Source organism: Vanellus vanellus (assembly GCF_965231255.1).
Source record: "Vanellus vanellus genome assembly, chromosome: 1".
Lineage (NCBI taxonomy): Eukaryota > Metazoa > Chordata > Aves > Charadriiformes > Charadriidae > Vanellus > Vanellus vanellus.
In genome coordinates this window covers 101,363,224-101,391,164 of record NC_138905.1, presented here as the reverse complement: position 1 = coordinate 101,391,164, position 27,941 = coordinate 101,363,224, and the positions used below count along the sequence as shown (strand labels likewise).

Here is a 27,941-nt window from a genome sequence, read left to right as displayed (position 1 = left end):
ATGTCAAAATGCTGAATATATACATTGCATTTTTTGGTAATAACATGTTATGGAAGACTGAGAGCGTAATAGAAAATCATCAAGTAACGCTTCTTCATAAAGCCTTTGAATGGAGGTTTCATCCTGGCTGTAACTAAATGGCATAATGATATACCTTTACACAATATACCAATGGTTGTCTCCAATGTAAGAGGAAGAAGAGCATATACAGAACATTTAAATAGAAATATATCCAATTGTAACCCTTGTTGTTTATGTATCATTTGTATGTGATTGTCTTAATGTAAAATTAACACACAACATGGAAATACTATGTAAATCCTTAATAATCTGGAGTTTCTTCTGTTTTCAAGATGGTGCTTTAGTATGATCAAGATTAAAAAGTGCTGGAGCTCATATGCATATTGGTTGATTCAGTTTTCCATCAGAATTGATGACTGAATTAGTGCAAAACTTTCATTATGTGCAACTTTCTTGTATGATGTAGTAGAAAATACAATATTCAGCTCTATTTTTCCAACTGCATTTTAACCTATGCCAAACCCAGTTAATAAAACAAAGAAAACAACACATAAAACTTTCAGACAATTCACATAGCATAATTTTGCATAAAATATATTTATCTTAGACTTCCCTTTCTACCTTCCTCCCCCTTCAGATTGCCAGAAATACGAAATATGCATCTGGTAATGTAATCCCTAATAAGAGCTATTGCTACTGTAAAAGAAACGTAGGAGTCAAACATACTCTATTTGTATGCCTTTGACTATCAGCTTTCTAATGCTTTCTAGGTACCATTTTATTGGTAGTAGGTCAAGTCAAACTTTCAAATAGTTTTATAAAAAGTTAGAAAAATATACGCAATATTTGTTGCATAACCTTCCCATATTCACTTTATCATACATGAATCTTATAAAATGCTTTAGAACCATTTATTAGCTGCAAAACTACCAAGCACTATGCAGCACCTGGAGAAAGGTCTTGGTGAGAACATACAATCCAGAATTATATGATCTTGAAGGTATTTTTCTTCAGGTTTACAGCTATGTATTTTCACACGTAAACCCACTAAATATTCAATACCATGTTCATATGAGCATCCATGGACACATAGACCTTTCTTGATTTCATGCTAAATCCTGAAGAAGAGCTGGTGATGTGAAAAGTAAATGACAAAGTCTGATCAACTCAGTACAACAGAACGAACTCCATGTTTAATTGTCACCAAGTTATTTTGCAACAAGCTGATAGACTGTCATTTTAAAAATTTTCTTTCAAGGACAAAAAATGTTTCTGAGATACCTTTTTTAGTAATGTTTTTTAAATACTATTTGTGAGCCAGTTAAGCTATGACATCATGGGTATCACTGTTGGGTCTTTGGCGTATAGTCAGCGGGGGCAGAGGCTTTCCATAGAAATCTGCGTAAGAAATGCCAGAGAAGAAAAACACGTTAATCTGTTATTTACCACCTCCCCTGCTTAAAGGCTGTTTATATAAGGTAAATTCTTGCTTCCTTAGTGAAAGCTAGGTAGCCTACAAGTTCAGAGCTAATTCCTACCAGCAACTTTCAGACATAGTGTTAATTGTCTGGAGGTGTATTGGCCAAAACAGAGTTTAATTACATTTTGTTATATATGCATCAGCATTTGCAAAATCAAGCTCAAAGGTAATCTGTAAACGTACCTAAAAATAGGAAGTGAGACAGCCAAAGTGTACAAATAACAACTGAAAAAACAAAGTATCAAAATTTGAATGTTGCTGTAGCCAAGTCTGCATTGCAATAAAGTTTTAAGTGACAGTAATGCTATGCAACATCCAAAATTTTGGGACCATTTATGCATGGCATCTATCTTGAAAGCTATACTAAGTTTCTAAAAGAACTATATTAAGAATTTTTAGATAAAAGCGCAACATTTCCTTCTGTCAATAAAGGAGTTTAAAGTAGTAAAATTGTCCAAGACAAAGTTATTAAGTACACCAGAGGAGAATAACAAGTATTCTCAAATATTTGTAATTGATATAAAAGAAAAAAAAAAACATGCAGACTGGTACATGCAAAGCATTTGACAAGCAAAATAATATCATGAAAGATGGTAAGAAGGAGAACAGGTAGAAATCAAGAAAAAATAAAAGCAGCTTTTTGAAGTATTCAAATCTCAATTTTGTTTATACAGACAGTCTCCTCCCCAACAAAGCCTTGATGGCCTGCCAACACAAAATTCAGCTTTAATAAATCATAATTTTCCAAGAAAAATATATTCCACTTGTTCTACATATGCAACAACTTGTGCTAAAATTGCACTCCTGAGCTAAAATAAAAAAAAAAGGAAGTTGGATTACATTAATCTAAGAATATGTGTACATGTTTGTAGGATCAAGGTTTTAGTAATCCTTACATATAATCAGTAAAATAATAACACTTTTATATTATTGTTGTAAAGCCTTTGATTTTAATAGAGCTAATTCAGTGTTACAGCAGCATGTGAAAAGCAACAGTACTGCAACCAATGATTACAGGGAAAACAAAAAACCTGTACAATGGATGTTTTTAGTTAGTTTCTTGAGGCCTGGCGGACAATTTTAGGGCTTCCAGGCAATTTTACCTCCTGTAATCAGAGAGGTTTATTGTTCTTGCAAATGTATCCTCTAGTGACAATAAATAGGCATTCACTACCTAGTGTTGTACTAGAATCATTAGCATGACTGGAAAAATTGTGGTCTTTAGTGAAAATGAGCTTATAATTAAAGATTTATATAATTGACTCTATGAACTGTTAACTCTGCCTAAACATCCAACATAATGTTCTCTGCTAAGAATAACACAAAAATGACTCTCTGTATATATATATCAAATAGCCTGCTCACCAACATTTAAATTTTTCAGTTTGGACATCAAATCATTATGACAGATTTATGTCTGAGAAAACAGATGAAAAACATTTTTTTAATGAAAAAATCATTAAAAAACAGACCTTTGGAGGTGGTTTCAACCTCACACTACACTAGTTTTATATATTTCAGCACCGAGGTTTACCTTGTATTTGGGACACTTCAAAAAATCAATTTTAAGACCAAAATAAAAGGAATAACTGCTATCCTAACTAACAAAGACCTGTACTAGAATACATGGGAATACTGAGAAACATCTGTTCCTCTGTTTTTCCATGGACTACCAGAAATTGACAGTACAAAAAGTCGTATTTGTTTTGAAGCTTAAGGGGTTTTCTTAACTTACATTGAGGAGCTATCAAATGTTTAATTGTTACACTCTCGGACAAAGACTTTGAGAGTACTTCTGAAAATAACCTCTATGCATAACCAAGGCTCCTTAAACTTTTAAAAGCAGACTGTTAAATACTTTTTTCTTTCCTGGCTTTTATGGACACTAACAATTTTACTTAGAGTCCTGACAACAGCATCTACTGGTCATCCTACTGGAATTGTGGTTTTATAGACTGGTTTGCGTGAAGGTAGGTGCTCATTTGCCCTGTATCCAAAGACTTTTCAGCCACTTGGCCAGTAACAGTTTCTCAAAGAAAACTGCTAGACAGAATTGCTATAGAAAACAGTGAACTTCAGAGAATCCAAAAATCCCACAGAAAAGAAAGCTTTACTAAAGGAAATGAAAAAAAAAATACTTTGAGCTTTCACTGCAAATTGTGCCTTCAAGACATTTATGTCAATTAATCATGAAACCAATATAGAAACCAGTCCTTTTTATTTCACAAAGGTTGAATGACTGAAAAACTTTAAAACCATCTTTACAGTGAATTTTGGGCAAAGCTGGACTCTCCTCCCCTCCCCCCCTCAAAATAAATCATAACTGATTTATTTCTATTTATTTCTGTGCTGAAGGGACAGCCAAAAAGTTGGTATTCAGAAAGATGCAATTCAGGGAATATTCTTAAAAATGGATCAAAGGTAGGCTCCACTGGTCTTAGGAAACCTCGAATAAGTTTCCAAGCAAAAGCAGGTTCTCCGTCTGCAAAATACGTAAAAACTAATTGAAAAACACTGTTGTGTGACAGAAAACGGGCAAGGAGAGATGGCAAGCTAAAATCAGCACAAGATGGACTTGGCAGTGTTAGGCTAACGGTTGAACTCAGTGATCTTAAGGGTCCTTTCCAACCTAAATGATTCTATGGCTCTCAAATGGTCCGAGTAGAAAAACTACTGCTTTAAGCAAAATAAGTAATTGATGCTCTTGGATATCAGGACCTAACTAAAGGTTTGACAATGCTGGACCATGAGTTTGAAGAGCTGTTTTCATTTATAAATAGTGCTTTCCTAATATATGTTTTCTTGCTTTCTCAGGATTTCCTGTATCTGTGTCAATCTTGTGAGTGTCTCAAAATTCCTTAAAAAAACATCTCGGCGAAGAGCAGGCAAAGTCTTGAATTCAGCTGCAAAGTTCTGAGCACTCCCAAGTTTCCTTTGATCTCACTGGTTACACCTCTGGTCAAGAGACCATTCCCCTACCAACATGTTTTCCATTGTCAGATTCCAAAATACTTTAATTATTATCCTTATGTTACAAATGCATTAAATTAACACAGATATCAGGTTACTAACTTGTACACGTGTGAGTAGGGAAACTTACTTAAACAGTTTTTTTCCTCTTTGTCCCACCCATGCTCTTGTTACAAAATGCAACACCTCCCTTAGGCACAGATAAAAATTGAGTATCACCCCTTCCCTTTCTCCCCTTCCCTTTCTCCCCCTCCCTACCTCTTCATCAGGCTTTTCTTTCTTGCTGCCTTCTCTCTATATGCCTTTAAAAAAAAGAGCAAGATGGCTTTATGATTAAGACTAAAAAATACATTTTATGCACATGTATTACACTCCTGTGAAAAATAAATATCTAGTCTTTAGAGAACTTAATTCCTCTTTAGGCATCTTTTGATTGTTTGGCAGAGAAATTCCATGTTCTGTTGCTTCAAAACTTCAGCAGGTACGTCCGCATGGTGCTGTACTACAGGATAGTAGTACAATCAGTTCAAGTCAGGCTTAAGCTCAAGGATCACTACAGCCACACTGAGCTCCTTTCTCTATAAGTTCCTCGATTAATGTTCTCTTTGTTCAATTTGTTTAAGTGTTCCCATTGCTTTAGTTTGGTCATCCCCATCTCATATTACTCCAGACGTCTCCATATTCACACGGCTTTTCAAAATTTGAAAAACAAAAATGTAAGAAAAATGACAAAATTATCATTTAAAACTGAAAAAAAGATGCAGTATGAGCATATGAAAAACGATATTCCATGGTCTTCCGAAAATAGTCATTACTGAAGAGAGAAATCAAGAATCTGCCGGCTACACCATGACGTTTCCAGTTATTAAACTTATTTATCCTACCAGTTTGTGAACTTTCAGGGATACTGGCTCTTCAGGTAAAGCAGCAGATCCCAAGCTTTATCAGTGACACCTCTCCTTGCAGACCAACAACCTAATTTTCCATTGGAAGTCTCACTACTTCTGCAACCAAATTTATGCTGAGCTTTTCATCATAGCTGGGACTGCAGTCCCTCATTTGCAGTTGCTAACATAAGGCACTTAATTCAAGGTGCTCCCATGTCTTTAGCTTTCCTTCTCACAAGAAAACACCCCCAAATCAAGGACAAAAATCTTCCAGACTACGCTTTTAAAACCATATGGAGACAATAGCAGTGGGTAGAAGACGTTTTAGACTATCTCAAGAGGCAACACAAGGAGTCAGCTTCCACATAGAAATTCATCTGGATGTGGGCTGTAGTTCACAGAGCTGCAGAAATACTTGGGGCCCGTTTGGGTTCAGTATTGTGAAGTGGTTAGCACTTCCAGATCAGATCATAAGATCAGCGTGGAAACAAACAGGCAGCTTAGTGCAGAACCAGCCTGGATGTGGAAGAGCCTCTATGGATGCCAAATTAACAAGCCCAGCTGGATCTCTGCAGTCCTGCTGAGGTGTTTCTGCAGTATCCTCTCTCCTGAGTACCTCAGACTTCTTCGAGTATCCAGGTAACCCAACTCCTGTCCCCATTGCATCAGATAATGATGAACTGTCTATACATGGACAATGGAAATATACTTTGAAACTTTCATTTTGAATGCAATACGTGTTCGAACTCTTCAAGTAACTGGTCCTGTTACTCTCTGTTATATCGCACATGATAGCATGTAGGTGCATGCTGCTGTGACAATAACTTCAGATCGTTAATAGCTTCTGATATGCCGTGCCACTTTAAACTTTATAAGGGAATCTCAGAGAACTTATTCTTTTTGGTAAAAAAATAAGTAAGACTTGAAAAATCAAAAAGATGCTTTCTACAAAGCAAAAGAGTTAGCTTTTGGTCAATGAAAATTAGCATTAAGAAGTTAAAAAAAAAAAAAAAGATGAAGAATGAAATGAATGTAGAAGTGAATGAACAATGAAGAATGCTTTAAAAAAGTACAAACCCCAAAATATTTTCAATTACCAGCATGATGTGTTTCACCAAGAGGCTCAAGTTTTCGAAGTCTATTAAGTTTGGGAGTTCCCCAGCCAACTAAAGGAAAACAAAGACAGTCAAAACATGCCACGACTGCACCTGAGTCTGATGAAAAGTATGGAAGCCAGTTCTCTTTGGAAGAAATCAAAGCATTTAGAAATGCCAAAAGTATATAATATATTGTATATATGGTGAATAATGATGAAATAATTTACAAATAAACTGATATACCCTTAAAAATATTGATATTTTTAATCACTTTTCATCAGCGAGCAGTCAATTCTCTTACTCTTTTTTGTGAAAATGATAACGTCTTCCCCTCCATGGAAGGGATCAAATCAATACTGCTGAAAGTTCATACCATCAAGTGGGAATCTGCATCAAAGATTTCCTGGAGAGTAAGCCTATCTCTGTATGGAGGCCATTCCAGTTTCATCATTCACAAATGAGTATTTTAAAGGTTTAATAACCACAAATTGAGACATCGATTACTGTTTGTTAGCACACTTACCTGGTGGAAGTGCTGGTGGTGGCGTAGGATTTTTGGGAACAGCATCTTCTGCATTAACAGGTTCTACTCTGTGGCCCCTTTTTAATTTTGGTTTTTTACTTTTTTTCTTACTGTTATCTATATCAAACAGAAGTAAAGCATTACATATTATACAGTTACACTCAGAGAATATGTTAGATCATCTTTTAATAGAGTTGTTGAGGTAAAATGCATCAGCATTTTATGTCCAAACTTAAACACAAAAGCATGTGAAATGTAAAATTTACACGACATTTTGCTATAGCAAATAAATTGTAAGCATAAAGTATATGCAAATTCTATGTTGTAATAAAGAAATTCAACTTAGCTTGATTTGATTATGATAAAAAAAAAAAACATTATGATAAAAATGAACCTAGTTTCAGCTACAGTATCAGTCACACCACCAAAAAGGTGCTTTTTTGAAACAGATTTTCCAATACAATAACCTAATGGTGCATTTTTATGTTTTCAACAGATTAAATTGACGTGTGGTATCATGAAAAATAATACACAGAGAGGGAAGAACTATGTGAAAAGTAACATTAAATGATGCGTTATAAGGAAGCAGTTTTACCTGAGTCAAGGCATTCTGAGGTTTGCTGCTCATTCTCTTCATGCTGCAAAAGCTGCGTAGTTGTAGAATTGCATGTTTCTAGTCTACTATCATTTGTATTTTGGCTACTGCTACATGAGAAGTGTGGGGGATCCATTTGTTCTTGCTCTGTTTGTGATTTCAAGACAATTGTAGCCTTTTCAGTCTCCAACCTTTGCCGCTTCTTTTCCTTTTCAATTTGTTTTTCATTCTAACAAAAAGTAAAAGATTTTTTTAACAACTTGTAATGCTGTAAACTGATTAATAAGACAAAAATTGAAATATTCCTAAAATATTTTTCCATCCCACATGTAGAATAGAAAATATTTTCAAATCGGTGAAGAAATTAAATTTCCAATATGCTGCTCAGATGAAGGGGGGGAGCGGGGGAAAAGGATTAACAGCAAAAGAAATGATCTTTAGGTTTATAGCCTGTTTTCTTGCTTTCTTTTTGGTCATGTGCCAAAAAGAAATGCTGGCTATACAAACAATATCAACAGTCCTGTGCAAAAGGTTAGAAAACTCCTCATTTTTTCCTCTTCACTTATCCTTTTTATTTTTTTAAAATGTTTTAGTTAAAACAAAATACACATGTGCAGAGTTTAAGAATCCAGAAAGTGCTTCCATGATTTGGTCAAATACCAATTGTGTCATACAGACTCAACGATAGGCTGTTTCACAGCTTCTATATCACTAAATCACTGTCTCCGCAATACTCACAGCTATATCCATCTCTTCTTACTCTGTATGTTATTGTAAAGAGTATTATTGTGCATGTAGCTGACTTTACAAGACATATGGATATGGGCACTTTTGTCCTGGGGAGAAGCAAATGTTTGAATTACTGGAAAAGTCTCTGAGAGCTTGTGTGTTTCTTGAGATTATGTTATCTCAAGTCCACTGATAAAAAAATATGTTGCAATAAATAAGAACTATCTGAACTCAGAAACCCAGGTTAAGGCAGCTTTGTATATTAATATGCTTCTTCAGTTGTCTCAGTTTTCAACAGAAATCAGGCTATGCTCAGAAATCTGTTGAAGTTGTCAGGGAGATATTATATAACTCACTACATCACTAAAACACTGTACAAGAAACTGATAGACCTTGAATATTTTCCAGTCCTGAATATCCAGCGGTTTAATTAGCAAATGTGTTCAGTCATCTGTTTACAATACCTTTATTTTACTGTGTCTACAAAACTTTTTGTCCTCGAATCAGTAATAGGGGATTTTCTTAACATTAAAGCATTGATTCAATGCACACAAAACGAGACTGCCAAGATTAAAAAAGATAAATAAAGTAACGCTGTGCAGACAGATTTAGAACAATTCTTTATAACGAACCATTTTTCTCATTACCTCTCAGACCTTTGTTAGCAGTAGGTCTAAAACAATTCAGCTTTCCACATATTCTCATACCTCAGAGATTACAGCAGATATAGGCTGGAAGGGGTTTTCAGAGTTCCCAGGCTCAGGATCTTCCTCATCAGGTACACTTCTTCCTTCTTCTCTTTCCCTTTGTTGTTGTTGTTTGTTTTACATTGTTGTTGTTTTAGTGTTTTGGAGTGTTGTTTTTTGGTTTGGTTTGTTTTTTTGGTGGGGGAGGCGGGTGGAGAGAGAGGGGGGATGAACAAAGAATTATGAAGAAGCCAAGCCATAAATTTTACACAGTAGAGAACACTTATAAGGTCATCTAACTCATCCTCCCATTTATGCCAGCTGACTTTTACGATATGCTTCTGTATTTTGAAAAATTCTACATTCTACAGAAATCACAATGGCAGGCTAACATCAATAAAGCACAAGTATATATTATGGCAGAGGTAGAAACACATGCTGCTATGTGCCAGAATGTTCAATCAGCACTTCAAGAAGTGGAAGCAGTTTCTGAGGACAGGATATGTGGCAGAATACATCTGTCACTGGAAGGTTTTGATTGTTCAACAGCCTGCTGAAACTTTTACACTGGTAAACTTTTATAACAATTTTTTCCAGGTATTCAATTGTTTTTTAAAAAAAAATGTAGTGGGAAACTAGACTATCTAAAACCTCTTCTATTTTTAATTCACCTCTATTTCTCATAATTCTAGATTATTCTTAATATACATAAGGGAGAACTGGTGCCAGACGGTTCAGTTTACATAGTAACAGTTAGGGAATCATATTTGCTTCAAGAGGAAACTTCAGAAAGGCACATAAACCCCAGTACACTGTTGTTGCACCAGCACTAGTTATTTTTTATGTATCAGATCTCTATTTAAGAAATATTAAATTACTATGTATTAAATAATATATCGTATATGCTCATCAAACACTTTTCGTCGATTGATCTGAAGGTACCTGCGCATAGGAAGTCCTTGTCACATCTACTTTACAGCTGCAAGTACCGAGAGTGGAAGTAACCCCATTGTTTGGAGGCACAGATGGGAATGCAGAGGACATCACTGATCTACCCATGAAACCATACTTCTTGGAAGGAATGACCAGTACTGTGTTAAAACTTACTGGCACTTCTACTCTCTGGTCTTCCATTTGAAACAAGTTCATTGTTACTAACATATTGTAGAGGAAGTGCACTTTGAGAAAACATTCAGGGAAGCAAGTCTGAACGAAAAGCAGTCTGGGGAATTATTAAAATACATAATGAAACAGAATTACACTTGAATCAAGAATAACCTGTTTCTTACAGTAAGAAATTGATTTAATGCAAAACAGAAAGACGAGAGGTAATGCCATCTCTTATATCTGAGACAAGTCCTCAGCTACAGGTAAAACCAGCAGAAGTTGCTAGTTAGCATTCCTCTAAGACACCAGGAGAGTTTAGCAAAACTTTTAAGCCGTTAATCTAATTCAGACCCAACCAATTCTTCCAGTGAATAAATACAATCAAGATCACTGAGTGGGAACAGAGTATAGGGAAAATGCCCATATCACCAGACAATCTCTTTGAGACATGTTTCAAAGTCAGTCCTCCTTGCTACACCTCTCAACATGGCATAAATCCAACGCAATCCAATAAGGTCAGGGGGTTTTGTCTATGCAGAGACACCTGGCAAACTAGCTGCATATGTATTTTTTTATAATTTTGTGAAATATATATGAGGACTGTGTCAAATTCCAGGTTTTTAAAATATGCTTAAGTAATTTACGTGAAGTAAACCAAATCAGCAAGAGTAGGAGGCAAGACACTTCACAGTAGCTTCACAGTTACTTCTCAAAGCAACTGAGACTTGCAAATCTCTGCAATATATAAGGCAGATGGGGCGACAGGGGTGCTCAGTGAATTTTGTGAGAATGTCCCTGTAAAATGATTCACATCAGCCTCTAATAGGAACCATGGTGGGCTGCTGATGACAGGAATGAATCAAGTGTCTTAGAAAAAGGGACGAAGGGGAAGTAGGAGACATTACAGAGAGCATACCTTTCTTCTCGTATCCTTCTCACTCGCTCAGCTCGTTCTAGCTTCTTTTGTTCTTCATATGCTTTTTGTTCTGTAGTGTCTCTTTGGATGCGCTCATTTAAGGCATCAAAATCTTTTGCTATGATATGTAGAAGCCAAAATAATCCCTTTTTTATTGATTTATCAATTTTTTTCCCACAGCCCATGACAGCTGAGCAAGGTTCCTGTAAATATAAGGAGAAGAAGGAGGGGAATATTATTTGCAGTTCAGATTGCCTTCCTTGACTGAAAACAAGAAATCAGCCAAACAACTACTGTTTACTCTGAACCTTGCAAACCACTGAGAAGTATGGGAAATACATTTGCACAGAGGTATTCTATAAATTTAGGTGCTTTTTTTTGCCAAGAATAAAATCACATTAGTTCTACCAAATACCATTATTTCCAGTCCTTTTCCAAAAATACTAGAATACTGCACAGAAAAACGTCTGTGGGCTTATCTCTAGACATATATATACCCCTGTTACATATCCACACACCTTTTACATTCACACCTGCTATGTGTATATACATATATTTACACACCTGTTTCTCTACACATCCATACCTACGCATCTATATAGAAATATAATTTATCAACCTCAAAGATGTCTGTTCTGTTCCACTGCTGCTTTACAATAGCCTGTGTTATACTTATCTAGTAAAATAGAAAAAATGAGATGCAAGAGAATCAGCTTAGCATCAGTTCATGAAAGAAATGTTAAGACTTATTCATAAGCACCTAGGGGATAAATAACATCCAGCGTGAATTTGTCAGAAAAACTGCCAAGCCAATTCAATTTTTTAGATCAGAACAGGTCTTGTGAATAGGGGTGCTTGATTGGAGTAAAACTTCTGTCATGGTATTCTCATCACCAAGCAAGAGAAACAGGATCTAGGCAAATCTATTGGAAGATGAGTGCAAAACCCATTGTTATTAGTTTAGAATACTTTGTCTAACTTGGAGGGTAATCTTGGAAGTGGATTGACTGGAAGCAATCGAGGAACATAGTGAGAAAAATCCGACAAAATTGGTTATGAATACACAGCTGGTAAGAAAACATCGAAGAAATAGAAGTGGTTCTTCTCTTAAGACGAAAAAGCTTCAAGGACATGTGTTAATAGCCTTCAAAAACATAAGGCATAACTGCACATAGGCAAAGAATAATTTGCTCTTCATGTTCATAGTCAGGAGGACAAGTATAATCAGCTTTAATTGCAACAAAAAAGATATGGCTTGATTCTAGCTTAGAACATGGAAAAGGACTAAATGACCTCTCAAGATCTCTTCAGAACTATTTTCCAGAATGTTTTGGAGCACTATATGGGTCTCTTGAACTGTTTGCTGAAGAACAGTTGAATGGATCCAGCTATGTATTTGACATGAAGAAATTATATTTCCAACTGATTTGTGTTCATGAATGAAGAAAGATGAAAAAAACTAACTCCCCAACATCAAAACTAAAACTTTTCTGTGTTATCTCTTCATTTGACAAGCATTTAAATGGTACTGTATTCAGACATGGTATCTGCTATTTACAACAGAAAAAAATAATTCTTACCCATTATTTCCCCCCAGAGTGCCAAACCTAGTTTGCATTTCAATACATTCCTACTTTGTCTAAATTAAGTTTCAAATATAAGCATTGTTTACTGTGGAACACTACAATGTTCTCTAGCAGAACCTAATCAAGGAGAAGATGTATAGACAATAATGTTTTGTTTCTCTGAGAAAACTAAGATAAAACAACAGACAGCACTGAGGCAATTTTCTTCTAGGTTTGCACAAAGATTATTGTTACTCTAATTCAGTTCTAAAATATATAGATTTAGAAATGTAGAATATACAGACATTTTAAAAAAGAAAATTATGAAGGTCATTCTCACTGACATTGTGTGACAGCGAGACAAATGACTCCTTTCACTTGCTTTACTATTTTGTGGGGAAATTTAAAGATCCAGAAGAAAACTAACTAAAAGAATAAGAACAAACAAAAGTTTTTTTGGTCCTTGCCTAATTTTATTAAAATCTTGTTTCATAACACCTCTGTTTAAATTCACACCATGAGTCATCACAGTGAAACACGTTGGGACCATGTTTACATTTAATGAGCCTAGTGAAGAAGCTGCCCATTTGAGTACATAAGAGCCTCACCTGCTTCCAGCTAAAATAACTTAGAGTATGTGATCTAGTTTCTTTGTTGATTAAACTCAAGACATAAATGGAGAAAAAGAGCAGCATTTTACTGGAACATATCATAAATGAAGTAATTCTAAAGCACTGGAAAAACACACTAGAATCTTTCAGGTCATTTATATTGACTTTTTTTTTTTTTTTTTTTTTTTTGCTACAGAAGTCCCTCAGAAAAGAACTGTGAACTTGCAATGTTTATTTTCACGATTGCTATATGCATAGTGCAAAATCCACTGACTGAAATGCCCTCAGAGTCATTCCATAATGAACTTAGCTATGCCCTGCTGTAACCTAATTTTCTAGAGAAAACAATAGCAATATATAGTACACTATGAATTTTGCAACTCTCCCTAGGGAATTAAAAGTCTTTTTTAAATTTTAAAACCCAAATACCAGATGGAATCATTTTGCAAAATTGCCTCCTAATTATGGTTAATAACAGCATAACTCTCATTACCTTTTAAAATGTTTCTTATTGCAATTAGGAAAAGCTTATAAAAGTAAAACCCCACAAATAGTTAAACAACAAACCGGTTGATTAAAACTAAGGCTTAAAGAAAACTTCAAGGACTAGTGATTTGGACAAATTATCCAAAATACTACCAATGTTAAGTAGCCTTCATATAGACTTCTGGTTTTGGCTCTTCCCCCTTTCCCCCTCTCCCTTTTAAAAATTATTATATTTTTAACATGACTGTGAATACTACATCTGAAATGCAGTCATTTTAGGACAGATATTAACTAGCTCTAACAGTGCTCTTTGATGACTACTGTGCCGGGAATTAGAAGCACTAGGAATTAGATTAAGTTCTTACTGTTTGCCAGATGGTCACTCACACTAAATGACGGTTTTAGTTATGAACAGAAATGAGACAAACATCACACATCAACAGTGACCCCTCCTGAATGTCGACATAGGCAAATTCTATTTTCTGCTTCTTTTTTAAAAAGGTCGAATACTGAACTTGCTGTCCAACTAAACAAGTTTTAAATCACATCAGTAATTAATTTTTCTTACATGGTTTCAGAGTGGACCAGCAGGTACACTTTGAGAACCTTGTTGTAAAGATTTCTTCAACAGATTCATAAGCAGAATGTCAAGGTGAACAGTAGAGTTGCTTGCAAAACAGATATATGCACTGTATCTTTGCTGGGATTGCAGGGTTCTAGTTTCAGTTTCACAGCATGTGGCACAATCCCCCACCTTATTGCAAGAACCACATGTCTATTAGAAAATGAAGCATCGTAAAACATACTTACAATTTGACATAGACACTTATGTTCATTGACAAGCTTTTCCAGAGATAAGGATTCGATTACATCTGCTTCTGACAGAGCTCCTTCTCTGTCCTGCTTATTTGCCAACCTAAAGAAAAGACCAAACGAAACACTTAGCACCACTATGTGAGAGATTCTCACATCTCCAAAAGCTAAGTTTTTAACAAAAGTTGGAAGAAAAGGAAGAACGAGAAGGTAAAGAGAAAATGTCTGGTTTCAGTTTCAATGCTTAATTGTTCTTTCTACTTAGTAAAAGTGTTAGTCCATGCACTATATTCAGCTGATACTAACATTAAATAATTAATAAGCACCCATAGAAAAAACAATTATATTTTATAGCTAAGAAGACGGATGTAAAAGACTGTACCATTCTACTTCAAAAGCTACACAGCACAATCTTGGAGTCTATGAATCAAAGTTCAGAACTTTGCAACTTTCCAATCCTTGCCCATCTCCCCACATAATACTGTTTCATTATCATCTCGGATCTGCCTACTATCCAGAATTTCTCTCTGACATCAAACAACTTCATCTGTAATGTTTTGAACCTGCTCTTTGTAAGTAAAACTCGAAGCTCAGATGCAGGAACTTGCATGAATAGCTCCCAAACCATACTTTATTATTAAATAGAGGGAAGAAAAAAAAATGGTCTATGAAACACATCACTTACAAAATAAGTATTCTGTAAGATGAAGTGTCATCATTGTCTCATTTCTTAGAGATATGGTAGCAAAGAAGACTCCAGAAGATAAAGATATTAATTTTTTGAGGGACTGTTATTCTTGATCAGATTTGTCTTCCATGTGCTCCATAACTGCATCCAATCTATAATTTAACTATCCTCAAGCCCTCAATTTCTTGATTAAAATGGATTTAAATTGGTCAACATCCAAGAAGGTAGGATGATTTACAGCCACCATGATCATGGGTGCCTCACTTCTTTAGGAAAACGGGTTAAAATCTTCTCAGTCATTCCCTAATAAATGCAACACGCGTTTATCCTAGTAAATGTATTCTATACAGAAAGTGGTAAGTTGTCAGAAGCAAAGGAAAAGCTTACATGAAGCAATGTGTAGAAAATGTCAGAAAAAGATTAACAACGTAAGTTTACTTAAGTATTTAGGAATGTGCTAGCCAAGCAGTTGTATTCCCTAAGAAGAAACTTAAAAAAGCAAACTTGCTGTCATGTTGGTCAATGATTTTCTGAGTTCACTTACAAGCAAATTTTAATGACAAATGGAGACAGTTAGATAGACATCCAAAATACATATTTTAAACAGAAAAACAAAAATGACAAAAAGAGACAAATCCATAGGAAATAATTAATGTTTCTTGAGGGTCTGAGAGTTGTATAAGTAATAAACAAAAGTTCATAGAGGGGTCAAGTCGAAAAATGGTTGTTCCCATCTTCTACAAACACTCTTGGTGACAACAGGATATATAGTCTTTCCTCTCCCTTTACCCTCTTTTAATTAAAAGCTAGTATGGCAAATCTCTAGGAACGAAAAAGACATTAAATAATATTTCACTCACAACAGAGTACTGTTCAAAGTTACTGTTTTTCAGCATGACAACTGGTGCTGTTTGCTTTGAATCAGTGTAGACCATTTTGGAATATAAACACACAATGCAATCTGATTTTAACGTTGTTCTGAAATTTAGCAACCTTTCCGTTTCAAGAGAACTCTGATTCAACTGTCTGGATAAAATCACAAATATTTAGCTTCCATTAACTCAATGGCAGATGGTTTTGGGACCAGACATCATAGCCTTTCTTCTGAAATCTCAAGTCATCATCAAATGGCTCTTAGGGAATGTTAGGCCAACACTTGTAATTTGGACTTATCTTACTCCTTGCAGGGAGGGAACAACAGTAGGAATTCACTCAGTTAGCAGAACTTGTCAGCACCTCAGTTTGATCTAAGACCTTATTCCTTCCCATTTTCCAGAATCCCCATATTACAGCCTCAGTTCTTAATTATTTTACTCCCAAGAGAGTTTTTAATCTCAAAGAGACATTAAAAGAAAAAGCTGTGTAGCATCTACAGCTCAAAAAACCATTCCTCATCACCATTAACCTTACACACTATGATTCATTATCTAGTCTTTCCTTTCAAGTAGAGTTTATGAAGGAGACCATGGAGACACCTTCTCAAACATCCATACTCACTCGTTCTTCTTTGCAGTCCCAAAGCATACTTATCAGCGTGGGGATCAAAACCCCTACATCCTACCCATGATCAACTTTGTTGACTTGCCTGCAGAGCTAGAAAGAGCACAAGGCTTTTCCCAACCCACCCCCCCCACTCTGAAAATCCATTCCCATTTCTCAACAAAAAGAGTAACTCTACAGTACTTTGTACTTTATATGATTTAGTGTAGAAATTCCCTAGCTGTTGTTCAATGCACATACAGAAGCTATTACATTTTCAACGTGCTTATGATACTCTGGCACTATTCATTCCCACCACCCAGCTAGGAAAAGTACTGTCCTCTCAGTATTTGGCTATGAAGCAGGGCCAAAGCTAAACCAGCAAAAAACTGAAATTAAATTCAAGAAAGCTATGGAAAGTAATTAAAAGACTGGAAGCAATTATCTCATTTAACCTATCTTTGTCACAATCTGAAAATCCTACTGCACTGCCCCTTAATGTCAAAAAGCAATCCTCAGCTGTGCTGTCAATTCCTATCTAGATCTAATTGAAGAAAATATTTCCGAACACAGACTTTGTTGCCACAGCCTTTCTCACCTCAAGATTAAGTAACTTCAATATTTACTATGTTATTGGACTGCACGTTCTACAAAGCACAGCTGAAGCAGAATGAAATGTTGGTAAACTGCATAGCTCAGCGTGAGTGTGACACTAATGTCCTATAACTTGCAGTAGCTGCTGATTTTTAACCTCTAGTATCTTGAAAGGCGTAAGATTTGTCTTTTTGGTCAATTAGCTTCCATTTTCTCCACAGCACTCCTGTTGCAATACTGACGGTATTCGTAGAATCACAGAACCAGACAATGGTTTAGGTTGGAAAGGACCTGGAAGACCATCGAGTTCCAACCCCCCTGCCATGGGCAGGGACACCTCCGACTAGACCAGGTTGCTCCAGCCTGGCCTCGAACACTTCCAGGGATGGGGCATCCACAACTTCCCTCGGCAACTTGTTCCAGTGCCTCACCACACTCATAGTGAAAAATTTCTTCCTAGTATCTAATCTAAATCTCCTCTCTTCCAGTTTGAAGCCATTACCCCTCATCCTATCACTATATGTCCTTGTAAAAAGTCCCTCTCCAGCTTTCTTGTAGATGCCCTTCAGATACTGGAAAGTTGCTATAAAGTCTCCCCAGAGCCTTCTCTTCTCCAGACTGAACAACCCCAGCTCTCTCAGCGTGTCTTCATAGGATAGGTGCTCCAGCCCTCCGATCATCTTCATGGCCCTCCTCTGGACCCGCTCCAACAGGTCCACGTCCTTCTTATGTCAAGGGCTCCAGAGCTAGATGCAATATTCAAGGTGGGGTCTCACGAGAGAAGCGTAGAGGGGCAGAACCCCCTCCCTTGCCCTGCTGGCCATGCTTCTTTTGATGCAGCCCAGGACATGGTTGGCTTTCTGGGCTGAGTGCACATTGCCAGCTCATGTTGAGCTTCTCATCAACCAACACCCCCAATACAAAAAAATACAGCCAAGGTGCTGCATCTGGAACAGTAGCATAGCCAAGTAGCTGTCTCCACCTTACGTCCCCTAATAACTGAACTGGCACAGCACAGGTCATACATTTCCTGCTGTATACCCCTTTCCCACTTCAGCCTTTAGGTCAAACTGACAAATGGGTGTTAAAATATTTATAAGGTACCAACTGTGGTATAGCGTATTATGACACTGGATTTTTTTTTCCCCTTTCGAGTAAATGTACGAACGACCTAGCCTTGCTGCCTTTTTCCTTCGTGCTTCAGCGTAGAAGAAAGCAACCCCTGCACTCACACTTGTATTTGATAGGTAGGCAGTGCTCCGCTTGCAGCTTACAAGGCCTCTCTCTATCTAGGGAGCCGCTCCTAGACACTTCCTCCTCCTGGGCAGCCCCAGCAGTGATCCGCCTCTCAGCAAGGCTGGGTTTCAAACAGGCAGAACCAGATTCCCCAAGTAGCAAGTAATCAATTTGCCTGTCTACTGCAGTTGCAGAAGTCAGCTTCTCTCTCTCACACCACCGCTCCTGAAGATGAACCCTCGGACAATTATTTAAGAACTAGAAGCAGAAGGCATGCAGAAAATACTTAATGGAATGCCACTCAAGACACATTACTTAGGCAAATATTCAAGACAATGTTTTTCAGATTATACTGAAGCTTACCCTCAGGAGTTTCTCTGTAAAGGATAAACAAGAAAGCCACCAGCACAAGTCTAAAAGGTAAAGGTTTTTCTTCTGCTTAATGTTTAGAAAGTTGCAAAGATCAGAAAAAGGCTGCGTAGCGTGGTTTAGAATGGAAATGTGCCTAAGTGCCAAGACATACAAATAATGGATGTCTACCCTGCAAAGAACTGGATATTTCTCTGGGTGAATATAGTCTCAGAGCTCTGCTGCTCATGCACAGGAATGCTAGGTTTCAAGGCAAGTTTTATGCATAAAACTTCCTTCTTTAGGGAATACGTTGGAGTTACCTTAAAGGATAGACCTAGATTTTAATTTTCCAAGTCAGTAGAACTTCATATATAGAAATTTTTCATGTTTAAAAAGCTGTAGGAGGTATATATCAAAACATACTTGAAAGCACAGGAGAGTGTCTGTTGGTTTATCATATTAAGTTTGCTGAGTGAGAAGCTTTCATATATAAAATCATGCTTGGCTTATTTCAATTTCACATAAAGTATATTTGGAACCTTCTTAGTGTAACAAACAATTTAAGCAAAAAAATAAAGGAAAGGTAGGCACCAACTGCTTTTATATCAAGTAGGATTTTTTAAGCAACTAGAGAGCTTTTGAACTTTATTTTAAGAGTCATGGGAAACAATGTGGAAAGGGAGTGTATGTGTGCATTGGCACAACTGACATCTACAAGTTCAGTAACAATATTTCTCTTAGAAGCCAGAAGAAATGCCAGAGAAAAACAAAGTCTGAATACAAACTACATGTGTTCCTTGACCTGTGTCGAAAATGTAAATTACTGAGAAAAGAGGAATAAGAAAAAAAAAAAAACAGTATTAAAGTTTCTTTACAATCCAAAAGTTTTAGTGAAAAAATTCCAGTATGAAAAGGACACGTTTTTATCTCAGCTTTCATCAAAAATCCAAGAAGTGTTACAGAAAGGGTTTATTTGGGAAGAGGGTGTTTTGTGTGAGGGTATGTGTGCACACATGTGTTTGTTTTCTTGTTTTGCAGACTTGGAGGTGTTTTTTTTAGTCACTGTTACTTTTCAACTTACACATTTCTCTCCGCTTGTGTGGGATTCTCATACTGTAACTGAAAACGAAATACTGTAGAGGGTACACACTGGGGAGGTAATCTGTAAAAGTGTCTCAGAGATGCTGCTTTTGGGGTTAAGTTTGATGAGATTCAGTTACACAAACCCATAATTTTGGGTCAAACCAGCATGGTGGCCATCCAAATTAACAAAACATCCCTGGGGTCAAAATATTACAGTATCAGAACTATCAACATGATTAAAAGCAACTTCAGGAAAATGTATATTTATGAGAATGATTTATCTAAGATCAAGAATACTAGTCTTTAAGGCTGCTTCAAGAAGCCATAGCTTTGAGTGACTGAATTAGCATTCCTGCGAAAACGAAGAGAGCGAACCTTTGAATTTAACAGCAGTCTACACATGGGAAAGAACAATGCCGTATTCTTCAGTCTACGGTCCATATTCTGTTTAAAAATTCTGTTCTACTTTTTTTTTTTTTTTCCTTCAGAAATTTCATCTCTTAACTATTATTTTTTTTCTTGGGCAATCCCGTGGACAGAATCAGGTGGATGTTTTATCCTAGTGAAGTGAGGCCTCCGCAGATATAGTAAGAAAAGGTTTGTTAGTCTCTTTATGCTGTGCTTACGTTAACCTCCATGAAAGTCAAAACTCCTGATCTACAAACAGGCAGAAAGATGTCTGTTTGTCAGACTGTTTTGTTTGTTCTTTCCTCTTCAGTTACTGGCAGTTCATTGGCTTTTCAAGGAAGTCACAGAAAACAAAATTCTTGCTATTTTTAACAAACAAGGAGATAGGAGAAGTAGCCAACGGTTTCAGGCATCCCATGGAGACCATAAGGCACTCTAAGATTAAGCTCTGAGCCCCCTCTTTCTGCAGACTTTTTGCTTTTAACTACACTGAAGTAAATGGTGCGTGTTAACAGATCTTAAACTACATTCTTCTTTAGCACTCTAAGTACCTGCGCCTTCTGGATTACTGACAACAATTACAAACCCAACAGTAACTTTTTGCTGATTGACACTAGGCTTTTTCTCAAATAAACCAGCTTATTTCATTTCTCTAGTTTGCTTTTCATGCCTTCAATTCTTATGTAAAACAATCCCTTGAATATTAGGGTAATCTATAACGAAAAACTGGTGAATAAAGCGCTACAAGATTATCAATATCAATAAAGAGTTTGCTTTCACGCAGCTGCAGGAAGATATGAGAGAAGTTTCTCTAATTCAACCTTTTCCCTAAACAGTTCCTCGAGGTCACACTTAAATAAGAGAATCATTAGAAATAAGACTCTAAACTCATCCTGTTTATAATACCTCTAGGCAACTCTAGAGCAACTTCATTCTCATATTACCTTTTGAAGTGGTCGCAAGAACGTCAACAATTATAATTTGTTTCATTTTGGTTAAGTGGCCTCATTCTCACCTCAGGTCTGAATCATATTCCTGTTTACCAAAAGCATATTTCTGACATGCTCTGCTATCAGTTTAATCATACCTATTGATCAAATAGGCTGCATCCAAAGAGATGTCTGAGCTCACATCAAGAATGTTATGTTCCACATGTGTAATTCCAAAAGCAATGACAACAAATGATATTGCTATATATTTTTGTATGAAATTTTAAAAAATGGTAAATATGAATTATTTTCTAATACTCTATTTCACCTTGATATACCAATACCTAGGCAAATATTAAAGTTATTTAGTCAAAGTTGCCTATAAGGTATGTTTTTAAAAAAGCTGCCTGGAAATCCTTACATTTATTATAGATGAGTTCCAAGGCTGTGAGATGTAGCTATATGGTCTGACAGAGATGAAATGGGAATGTAAAGTAGGTGAGATTTGGAGCCTGCAATTCTACTGTCAGGAGGACAAAAATCTTGCAACTGATTTATAACAATACAAAGTCATTAACTAGGAGTTCAAGCTATATAACCTATTAAATGGAAAGAATTTCACCTGTCCTCTGTCCTGTTGCAGCCTTTTCTCTTGCTCCTAATTTATTTTCAAATACTGCTTTAAAAATATATCAATATCTGGACCTTAATTATGTGGTCTTTTGGCAGAGGAGATTATGATTTTTTTTCTGGATTTCTGTGACCTACAGGTGGCCATCATAGTTGCACCAGCTAATTAAGTGAAGGTGCTGATTTCTAGTATTATTCTTGATGGAAATAAACAAATAAACCCAGGTATCTACAACATATACATTTACTTCTCTCTCCTGCTCATTTCTGAGGTCTCTTAAAAATCACTACTGACACTAAATGTCTGGTTTAACAGGTGAAAAAAAAACACCATGAAAACATTAAATAAGTTCTTCAGTTTTGCTTTTAATCAAGCGATACTCCATTCCCTTACCAATTACAGAGAATAACCTACAGACTAACTGATTTGCAGAGTGAGATCATTGTTTTGTCAGTCAGGACTTGTAGGTAGGTGAGTATGCATCACCGTAACTGTGACTTACGTCAGTGCAAAAGCATGAACTCACCACCTTCCATTACCCAAAGTATCAGCAGGGAAAATGAGAATTGCTGGCTGTAGACATAAATAGTGGTAGATGCTTTTCCTCAAGTCTTCCACATCTGCAGCCACACATTCACAACAAAGGTTCCAAAACTCCAAAGAACAATCTCAGTGATTCCCTGTGCATCTTTGAACCAAATACTTCATAAAATAGCCAAAAAATCCCCATGCTTTTCTAATAGGAATGTAAGAGAAGTACTGACAGTTGTAGAGATCTTTAAACTATAAAAGCTTGTAGTACAGATGATTCAGAAGCTGCTGTACTCTCCCACTCCATTAATGCTAAAGTCTATACCTACTATTATTCCCTTGTCTTCTCTCTCAGGATTCTTTCCTGCATCATGCAACACCACACAATCAACACAAGACAGCTACCTCTCCTACAACATGATTGTGTCACAGATTTCTGGCAAAATGTTCAAGAATATCTGAATTATTTTAAGTAACTAAGGTCTATATTCCCCCTCTACATCTCCCTTGAATGGCTATTCCAGTGGCATGATTTGGTTACACTTTTCCAGCAGCTCTGGACTCATCCATCTTACGAACTCCTTGAATACTCAGACCTGGTTTATTCCATTTGAATCTCATGTTTTTACTCAGTATCAATGTTTTTCCACCTCCCATGATTTATTTCACACTAGACCAACTCCCAACCCACCTCGCTTCAAAGGTATGGTTTCTGTGCTCCTACATATTGGTCATTTTGGTTTCACTGCGTAGCCTTATGGCAGTTATGGTGGATAATATTGTCTCAAGGGGACAAGCAACCAGTTTCTATTTCCTCAATGTTAGTAGGCAATGCCAGAAGCAATGTGCTACAGGTTATTTCCCAGAGACAAAGGCTGACAAATACAACTGACCTTTGTATGTTAGTATTTTTTAATATTAAGAATGAGGTACCTATTAGTACCTGTCCCGTGCTGAAAACCTTACTGATTTTGCACTATCATATCGCATATACTCTGATACAATTTAGCTACCTTCCACATATAATGGCACCTTTTTTTACTCTCATAACCAGAGCAAGCTCTCTGCCTTTGGCATTTTTCTGTTCAACCACTCCCACACTTCCCACAAACAGAAACTTGAACTTAGATCTATTTTTAAATATGTTTTTCCAAGGACTTACCATCTTAAGACAGAGATGCTTTAAGAGGATATTTTCATCCAACCACCTTGCTGTGCGATAATCCTTGGTTTAAGTGTGTTTGTTTACAAGGCATTTAAATTAAAGGAAACTTCTTAAACAAAGGAGAAAATAAACATAACCTGTAGCAAGATTGCTTACTTTAGTTACTTAAGATATATCTTCAGGCAATAGGGCAAGATTCCAAAACACCAACAAAAGTTCCTTCTTTTCTTGTAACAAATATATGAGACACCACAGCCTTTGTATAAAACTGAAATTTCAACTCAAACCCCTAGTTTTCCCTGCAGACTAGTATCTTAAACTGTAGGCATTTAAATGGTATATGGCTCACTGATTTTTTTGTTGCTAAACTTAAGACACTTAAAGCCGTAATCAAGTTCCAGACCAGAGTATGACTCCAAACATTACTCAGAGCCATTGTGCTCAAAAATAACAGTTATAGGGGTTTGTTGGCACCATATAACAGAGCTATAATTTAACTTCACTGCAGCCTAGAAATGTATTAAAAAAATAATACAAAAAACGTAAGATTACTTGTAACTTGAAATTCCTTTGGGATATGTTGCCTGAAAGTGTCCTCCACCAAGTGCCCTTATTCGACTCATAATTAAGGAAAACAAACTGACCCTTATTATTGTTGCAATCATAGGGGGAAAAAAAAAAAGAAGTAAACAGCAGATACTTCAGCAGAGGTGAAGAAAGGAGTATGATGCAGAACACAGGTCATACGTCTCAAAGAGCTCTTAGAGTTCTGTCCCTTGATTGTCTGCAAGTCCTCTTCTCCTGGTGGACCACAGTATGTTAAAATGAATGTAAAAAAGCATGCAAATTGCATCAAAGATCAAATACAAACAGAGCCTTTTGTGTCAGGCATTTTAATGAAGGTGCTGAATAACCAAGAAATAGTGAACAAAACTATGGAAATTAAAATAAACAGGAGTTTTTGGTAAGCCAGGGCTGTGTAGGAAATAAAAAAAAAAAAAAAAAAAATCATCAAAGCCAAAAAAGAAGCCATTAAATCTAATTGCAACCAGTAATAAGAGTTCCATATGATCAACTTACCTACTTCACATATTCATTTATGCCTTTTAACTTAACACAGCCCAGATCTCATTTTTGGACGTAGGCTCCCTGTTTACTGGGTCTACTGATAAATTCGATAGGTGGAAGAATATTCTATATGGCTGCCCTGCAATTAAGCCGAAGGACCTTTCAACTTGCCTTTTTTTTCCCCCTTTAAAAAATGGAGAAGATAATATAAAAATTTTAATTTCTGTCAAATTCATTATCTTTGAATTTAGGACATACACTATAATCATGACAGATCAATAATGGTGGTCCAGTCATCAGGATCTATTATTCCTCTAGTCAGTGTGCTGACGTAATTGTCATAAAGTCTTTCTCAGCCACATACGTCGTCAGTTTGACTGGAGTGATTCATAACCCTGACAAGCAACACAATAAAGTTATCAGAAGGCAATACCCTTAAAATATATTTGACAAGGATGTGAAAATTGGGTTTCTGAAGCTGTCTACTATATATAACTATATATAAAGATGCCTACCAGAAGAACAAACAACCACCAGTCGATCTGCATGATATGAACACCATGAGGGGTGGGGAGGGAAGCCTTTCTAGAAAATAAGGTATGCCAGTGACCAAACTGAAATCTGTGTGTATATTCTTACTTTTTCGCCCCAAATATGTGTATAAAAGCACATCAATAATCCTTTAACTCTAAGTACAATTTAGGTACTGGGCAAAACTGGGTCCAATTCTGTCTCCTTTCCCCTCCTTACCCCTACCACCTCCGGCTCAAATCCATCCTGTAGCCCCATCTGTTTTTTGGCTACGTTTTCAATCCTACATTGCTTCTAAGTGTGAACAGAGAAGGCACAGTGCCACACCAGTTTCACCAAGTTATTGCAGCCACAGTATTAGAGAAACTCCACTTCTACAAATTATCTTTTATTAAAGACCAGCTAGAAGCTTGTGATTCCAGCTCCAAACATATGGTTTCAGCATCAGTAACAGAGTTCAGATAAAAGATGACACAGTAGCTTTTATGACTGAGGAATGGCCAGAAACATGGGCAAACCTCACCAGTGCTCTTCAGATTTATATGTGTAAGAGCATTTAGGGCCATTTCTAAACATAGTCAATGAAGCTAGACTTTAATAAGCTAATGCTTTCCCATCAACCGATTTGCTTTGCCTTTACTGCAGTCAGTCTCTTAGCTGTTTTAATCCAAATTTTCCAGCCTTTGATGAAGAAAAAGTCTGATGAGGATGTACTAGACTGTGCTACTTTATCACTTCAGATCATCCTTTAAAATCTTTGTTTGAATGTAGGGGACACACTAAGTCACAGGAGTGCTTTCAGTCCACATATTCCCTTTACTCAACTCTAAAAGAATAGGCATATTCTCCCTCTATTGACAAAAACTTCAAGAAAATAGATCTTTCATCTCAATCAAAAGAACAACAGGACGTGCCCCTATACATATACACAAACACATAGGACATCAACAAGGACTTAGTACGTGAACAAAGCTTGTTGTGGAACACTCAAGAAGTCAAACCAACAATTTCCAAGGTTATCTTTGTCATGAAGACATCCTTATTTATTTGAAACCAGCATGCATTTCAGTTGCCAGTATAATCAACCACATTTATTGGCAAGCATGTTCAGTGGCAGGTTTTGAAGGCAAGCCCGATAGGATGTAAGATATGAAACTAGGTTCAATTGCTTACATTCCACACTTTAGTGAGACCAATGTTTAAACAAGAAAAAAAAAAATCCATTAACAGCAATCTTAAGTATTTTCTGCTTACTTCTTTGCAAGTTTGATATTTGAGAATATTTTCAGATTTGCAATTCTGTTGCCTTCCTCCTCCCCTGCCCAAGGAATACAGCTATTTCAAGACCAATGAACACAAAACATTGAAAAGTAGATGTCAATCGTTAATGGATACACAAATTGAAGATAATGTAGAGTTCTTATGCTCTTGTGTTTAACTTACTTTCAAACCATAGGAGATTAATCATATGAAAAATTGGTAGCTGCCCTTTTGAGAAATTGTACTGTGTTCTGAAAGAGTAACTGGATGACCGCATGCATGTTTTAGAGCTTTTCAGTAATTACTCGCATTCTCTTAGATACAAGGAAGTCTTGCCACCTCATATCACAAGCATTAATGGTGCCCTTAGAACTTGCTTTTAATCACAGGCTTGTCAAGCCATGCTGAATTAACATGGGTCAGCAGATGTGTTAGGCTATACTAAAACAGATTTTCAGGTCACTTCTCTGAAGCCTTGTTTAGCACTCCCGGTTCCGTTCACATGCCCCAGACTGAACTTTCCCCGCGGCAGTGTCAGTGGTGCCAAGCAGCTCTGAAACATTCCTAAAGAATGTTATCTTGAAGAAATTGCCCAACTTCTGTGCTGTGGGGAGATACACAGCAAGTTAGGCAATGAAGAGGAATTACTGTAACAGAATTAATACATGTTGCATTTTCCCCACCTCAAAGTAATGTTTTCCAATAAATTACTTGCAAGCTTGCCTGATCACAAGTCTCAGTATATTACCATAACTTCTAATGACTGCCAGGCTTTCTCTTGATGTGAATCAACAAACACTAAATTCAGATATTAAGGCATTAAGGGGAAAGATAAAAAGTGTTATGGTAAATCCACAGTGGGGTAGAATATCAACATTCTTTCTCACGATTGATCTCTCTAGCATTTCAGGTTTTGTTTTTCAGCTAATCCTCCCGCAGACAGCCAGATTTAAGTCTGTGGAAGACATGGCCACACGATTCAACTCCATGACTTACACTTTGCAAAAATCTATTTAGGGACTTTAAATATGCATAAGGGAGCAGAGATACCACAGCAGTATCATTTTAACCTGTTCAAATGTAACAAAATCATTTGCATATTGACAGGTTACTGGATTGATCCTTTACAGTTATTACAAATGCATCCTTTGGGATACTACAGATAAATACTATGGTTGCTAATTAAAAAAAAAACAGTAAATCTTTAGAATTGGGGTTTAAGAAGAAATGCACCACTGTTTCAGAAGACTGCCCCGAGACCTATGCAAACAGCCAAAAAGATACTACTGTACTGTTTAACGTTTACGCTTGAATAGCCCTTCGAACGACACACATTTGACTTAACCAGAAGACGCCAAGTAAAAATCTCATAATCTTCTATTCCTGAACATTTGACTGAAATTTTCCATTCTTGATCATAGTCCAAGGAAAACATTCACGTAGAGTTTAAGGAAAATACTTTCTTCCCTATAATTAAAAATAGTTGAACTTAGATATTTTC

At 36.5% G+C, this 27,941-nt stretch overlaps 1 protein-coding gene across 1 annotated transcript in view; it reads right to left on the bottom strand.

Moving 5' to 3' along the window:
- Positions 1–1,228: 1,228 nt before the first annotated feature.
- ARL13B (ARF like GTPase 13B) overlaps positions 1,229–27,941 on the bottom strand; it is a 43,925-nt gene continuing 17,212 nt past the window's right edge. Inside the window, exons 4-10 of the mRNA XM_082498303.1 lie at positions 14,484–14,589; positions 11,012–11,214; positions 9,010–9,106; positions 7,574–7,802; positions 6,979–7,095; positions 6,456–6,524; positions 1,229–1,419 (exon numbers count right to left, since the gene is read on the bottom strand). Of these exons, the coding sequence (XP_082354429.1) occupies positions 1,343–1,419; positions 6,456–6,524; positions 6,979–7,095; positions 7,574–7,802; positions 9,010–9,106; positions 11,012–11,214; positions 14,484–14,589 (898 nt within the window). The 3' untranslated portion in view covers positions 1,229–1,342. The remainder of the gene's footprint in view (positions 1,420–6,455; positions 6,525–6,978; positions 7,096–7,573; positions 7,803–9,009; positions 9,107–11,011; positions 11,215–14,483; positions 14,590–27,941) is intronic.